At 42.8% G+C, this 5,486-nt stretch overlaps 2 protein-coding genes across 5 annotated transcripts in view; one reads left to right on the forward strand and one right to left on the reverse strand.

The window, feature by feature from the left end:
- The window catches only part of TRMT6 (tRNA methyltransferase 6 non-catalytic subunit), a 15,397-nt gene extending 14,970 nt beyond the window's left edge, over nt 1-427 (reverse strand). Inside the window, exon 1 of the mRNA XM_004383049.3 lies at nt 165-427. Coding sequence (XP_004383106.1) covers nt 165-301 — 137 coding nt within the window. The 5' untranslated portion in view covers nt 302-427. The remainder of the gene's footprint in view (nt 1-164) is intronic.
- A 167-nt stretch (nt 428-594) lies between these two features.
- MCM8 (minichromosome maintenance 8 homologous recombination repair factor) overlaps nt 595-5,486 on the forward strand; it is a 65,909-nt gene continuing 61,017 nt past the window's right edge. For 2 of the 4 annotated variants that reach the window (XM_023737548.1, XM_023737550.1), the window contains exon 1: nt 595-1,000. The gene's annotated coding sequence lies outside the window, so the exon portion shown is untranslated. The remainder of the gene's footprint in view (nt 1,001-5,486) is intronic. The other 2 variants (XM_004383079.2, XM_023737549.1) reach the window with 2 other exon arrangements.

The raw sequence follows: 5,486 nt of genomic DNA on the forward strand, positions 1-5,486 counted from the left end.
AAAGGTCTCTCGAAGAAGAACTGAGAGAAGATAACGTGGGCAAGGGATGCAGACCCAGAGCCAAAATTGGGACTCTGGCGGGAGGGGTCTGCAGGAAGACCTGGAGGAAAAAGGTATTTCGTAGGTGGGATCGGAAGACCCCTAAGGCCTGCGACCTGACTTACTTTCTCCGCTGGACCTGCACCGCTTTGAACACATCTTCCCGTTTCAGCACCACGAAGTCGCCGTCGCAGATGCGGTGGTCTCCGGCCTGTGGGGGCTGCGAGGGCTGCGGCCCTGACTGCTCCCCTGCGCCCTCCATGATGTTCCGCCTGCTTCTCTGCTCCGCCGGGTGCCCCCAGCGCCTCCTACTCCGTCGTCGCCGCCACCAGCCTCACCTCCCGCAACCCAGCAGAACTCGAAACCCTTCGACCAGCACCGCCCCCACGTGCGGCGGACAGCTTCCGCTTTCCGGCCCGGGCCGCCGGACCGCTTCCGGGAGCCACTTGACTTTCGTTTGCTTGAGCGCCTTGATTGGCTACACGCCGTCCCGCCCCTCCCGTCTCGCCGCTTCCTTGGACGGAGGTTGCGTCACACAAGCGCCAAAAAAGAACCTGGAGGAGAACTGGGCTCCAACTTGCGGCGCGGTCGCGGCGGCCGGCACTTCGGGCGACTTCCCTAGAGGCCTTTGAGGTCGCAGTGGAAAAAGTGAAATCTCGGAGCCGCTCCGTCGAATGGGACCCGGCCCCGCGCGAAGACGTCGGGAGAGCTACGGCTGAGGAGAACCGCGGAACTTGGGCCGGGTTGCCTGAGCAGCTCGGACCTCGGAGTCTCCTTTCAGCTCCGTCGTGTTTCTCCCCCGGGAGGAAGGGAGAGCCGAGCCGGACCACACGGATCAGCGCTTACCCAGGAGCCGACCCAGCTGTGAACTAGGAGAGCTTTATATTCTTTGCAAGTGAGAACTTACCTTCGGGAGACGTAAATAAAGTAGGATATTTAACGAAGTACAGCAGTTTGACAGGTAGCTCCTGTATTCGTTCTCCAATTCTACCTCTTGCATTTGTGTTAGAAATGTTGCTAGTTATTCTTACCATATTGTCTCGGTTGAGAAGGATATTGCGTATAGTGTTGTCGAAGGAGCGCAGTATTGAGAGTTTTGATCTCTGAATTGTCACCAAACGACTTTGATCTTGATCAGTTAATTTCTCAGGGCTTCAGTTTCTTTTCTTCTTCTTTTATTGTTGTAGTTTAGATGAAGTTTACATTTCACGTTAGTCTTTCATACGAAAATTTATACATCCATTGTTTTGCGACCCTAAATGCTCTCCGCATACTGTGACAGCACACTCCTCCTTCACGCCATGTCCATTCAACCAGCTTCAAACCCTCTGCCTTCCCATCTCACCCCTGGACAGAAGCTGCCCGTTTAGTCTCTTGTATCTACTTGAACTAAGAGGCACACTCCTCACGAGTATCACTTTATGTCGCACAGTCCAGTACAATCAATCCCTGTCTGAAGAGTTGGCCTCGGAAATTGTTTTAGTTCTGGGTTGATAGAGAATCCGGGGGCCATGTTTTCCGGGGTTCCTCCAGTCTCAGTCAGACCATTAAGGCTGGTCTTCTTACTAGAATTTGAGTTCTGCACCCCACCTTTCTCCTGCTCCATCCGGGACTCTCCCTTGTGTTCCCTGTCAGGACAGTCATTGGTGGCAGCCAGGCACCATCTAGTTATTCTGGTCTCAGGCTGATGAAGTCTCTGGTTTATGTGGCCTTTTATGTCTCTTGGGCTACTATTTACATTGTGTCCTTGGTGTTCTTCATTCTCCTTTACTCCAGGTGGTTGGGACCAATTGATGCATCTTAGATGGCGGCTTGCAAGCTTTTAAGACCCCAGATGCCATTTACCAAAGTAGGATGCAGAACATTTTCTTAATAAGCTTTGTTAAGCCAGTTGACCTAGATGTCCCCTGAAAACATGGTCCTCAGACCCCTACCCCTGCTACTCTGCCCCTCAAAGTGTTTGATTGTATTCAGGAAACTTCTTAGCTTTGGTTTAGTCCAGTTGTGCTGACTTCCACTGTAGTGTGTGCTGTCCTTTCCTTCACCTGAGATAATACTTGTCTAGTATCTAGTTAGTGAATAACCCTCACCCACCCTCCCCACCCTCGTAACCATCAAAGAATGTTGTCTTCTGTGTTTAAATCTTTTCCTGAGTTCTTATAATAGTGGTCTTATACAACATTTGTCCTTCTGTGACTGACTAAACTCACTCAGCATAATGCTCTCCAGATTCCTCCATGTTACGTTTCATGGCTTCATCGTTGTTCTTTATCATTGTGTAGTATTCTGTTGTGTGGATATACCATAATTTATTTGTTTATTTATTTATTTATACTGTTGAGGGGCACCTAGGTTGTTTCCATCATTTTGCTATTGTGAACAATGCTGCAGTGAACATGGGTATGCATATATCTATTCGTGTGTATTATCTTATTTCTCTAGGATATATTTCAAGGAGCGGGATTGCTGGATCATATGGTACTTCTAGTTCTAGCTTTTTAAGGAAGCACCAAATCGATTTCCAAAGTGGTTGTACCATTTTACATTCCCACCAACAGTGTATAAGTGTTCCAGTCTCTCCACATCCTCTCCAGCATTTATTATTTTGTGTTTTTTAGATTAATGCTAGCCTTGTTGGGGTGAGATGATATCTCATTGTAGTTTTTTTGATCTGCATTTCTCTAATGGCTAGTGATCATGAACATGTCTTCATGTGTCTGTTAGCCACCTGAATGTCTTCTTTAGCAAAGTGCCTGTTCATATCCTATGCCCATTTTTTAATTGGGTTATTTGACTTTTTGTTGTTGAGGTTTTGCAGTACCTTGTAGATTTTAGAGATTAGATGCTGATCGGATTTCTCGTAGCCAAAATTTTTTCCCAGTCTGTAGGTTGTCGTTTCCTCTTTTGGTGAAGTCTTTTGATGAGCATAAGTGTTTGATTTTTAGAAGCTCCCAGTTGTATACTCTCTTCTAGTGCTTGTACATTGTTACTTATGGTTCGTATTGTGTTTATGCCATGTATTAGGGCTTCTAGCCTTGTTCCTGTGTTTTCTTCCATGATCTTTATCGTTTTTGATTTTATATTTAAGTCTTTGATCCATTTTGAGTTAGTTTTTGTGCATGGTGTGAGATATGGGTCTTGTTTCAGTTTTTTGCAGTTGGATATCCAGTTACACCAGCACCAATCTGTTAAAGAGACTGTCTTTTCCCCATTTAATGGACTTTGGGCCTTTGTCAAATACCAGCTGCTCATAGGTGGTTGTATTTATGTCTGGATTCTCAATTCCATTCCATTGGTCTATGTATCTGTTGTTGTACCAGTGCCAGGCTGTTTTGACTACTGTGGCAGTATAATAGGTTCTAAAATCAGGTAGTGTGAGGCCTCCCACTTTGTTCTTCTTCTTGAGTAATGCTTTAGTTATTCGGGGCCTCTTCCCTTTCCATCTGAAGTTGGTGATTTGTTTCTCCATCTCATTAAAAAATGCAAATTGAATTTGGATCGGGATTGTGCTGTATCTGTAGATTGCTTTGGGTAGAATTGACATTTTCACAATATTGAGTCTTCCTGTCTATGAGCAAGGTATGTTTTTCCACTTATGCAGGCCTCTTTCGGTTTCTTGCAGTAGTGTTTTGTAGTTTTCATTGTATAGGTCTTTTCTGTCTCTGGTTAGGTTTATTCCTAAGGATTTTATCTTCTTGGGGGCTATTGTAAATGGTATTGATTTGGTGATTTCCGCTTTGAGGTTCTCTTTGCTGGTGTATAGGAATCCAACTGATTTTTGTATGTTTATCTTGTATCCAGAAACTTTGCTGAAATCTTCTATTAGTTCCAGTTGTTTTCTTGTGGATTCTTTGGGGTTTTCTGTGTGTAAGATCATATCATCTGGAAACAGATACTTTTACTTCTTCTTTCCCAATTTGGATGCCCTTTATTTTTTTTCCTAGCCTAATTGCTCTGGCTAGGACTTCCAGCACAATGTTGAATAAGAGTGGTGATAAAGGGCATCCTTGTCTGGTTCCCGTTCCCAAGGGGAATGCTTTCAAAGTCTCTCCATTTAGGATGATGTTTGCCGTTGGCTTTATATAAATGCCCTTAATTATTTTGAGGAATTTTCCTTCTATTCCTATTTTGTTGAGTGTTTTTATGATGAATGGGTGTTAGACCTTGTCATACGCCTTTTCTGCATTGATTGATAAGATCCTGTGGTTCTTGTCTCTTGTTTTATTTATGTGTTGGATTATATTCATTCTTTTTCTAATGTTGAATCATCCCTGCGTACCTGGTATAAATCCCACTTGATCATGGTGAAGTATTTTTTTTGGTATGTTGCTGAATTCTATTGGCTAGAATTTTCTTTAGGATTTTTGCATCAGTGTTCATGAGAGACGTTGATAGGTAGTTTTCTTTTTTTCTGGTATCTTTACCTGGTTTTGGTATCAGAGTTATGTTGGCTTCATAGAATGAGTTTGGGAGTATTCCATCCCTTTCTGTGCTCTGAAATACCTTTAGTAGTAGCCGTGTTAACTCTTCTCTGAAAGTTTGGTAGCATTCTCCAGTGAAGCCACGCAGGCCGGGGTTTTTTTTGTTGTTGTTGTTGGGAGTTTTTTAATTACCTTTTCAATCTCTTCTTTTGTTATCAGTTTATTTAGTTGTTTTATCTCTGTTTATGTTAGTTTAGGTAGGTAGTGAGTTTCTAGAAACTTGTCCATTTCCTGTAGGTTTTCAAATTTTTAGAGTACAATTTTTCATAGTATTCTGTTATGATTGTTTTAATTTCAGTGGGGTCTCTTGTGATATCAGACATCTCATTTCTTATACAGGTTATCTCCTTCCTCTCCTGTTTTTCTTTTGTCAGTTTGGCCAGTGGTTTATGAATTTTGTTGATCTTTTCCAAGCACCAGCTTTTGGGCTTGTTAACTCTTTCAATTGTTTTTCAATTCTCTATTTCATTTATTTCTGCTCTAATTCTTATTATTTCTTTTCTTCTGGCACCTGAGGGCTTCTTGTGCTGCTGTCTTTCTATGTTCCAGTTGTAGGGTTAATGTTTTGATTATGGCCCTTTCTTCTTTTTGGATGTGTGCATTTATTGCTCTAAACTTACCTCTGAGCACTGCTTTTGCTGTGTCCCAAAGGTTCTGGTAGGATGTGTTTTCATTCTCTTTTGATTCTGTGAATTTCTTTATCCCATCCTTAATTTCTTCTATAACTCAGTAGTTTTTGAGCGAGGCATTGTTCAGTTTCCGTGTGTTTGATTTTTTTTCCCTTGCTTTTTCTGTTGTTGATTTCTACTTTTATGGCTTTATGGTCAGAAAAGATGCTTTGTAATATTTCGATGCTTTGGATTTTGTTTAGGCTTGCCTTATGGCCGAATATGTGGTCTATTCTGGAGAATGTTGCAAGTGTGTTAGAAAAGAAAGTATACTTGGCTGCTGTTGGATGGAGTGTTC

Source organism: Trichechus manatus, unplaced genomic scaffold, assembly GCF_000243295.1.
Source record: "Trichechus manatus latirostris isolate Lorelei unplaced genomic scaffold, TriManLat1.0 scaffold00104, whole genome shotgun sequence".
Lineage (NCBI taxonomy): Eukaryota > Metazoa > Chordata > Mammalia > Sirenia > Trichechidae > Trichechus > Trichechus manatus.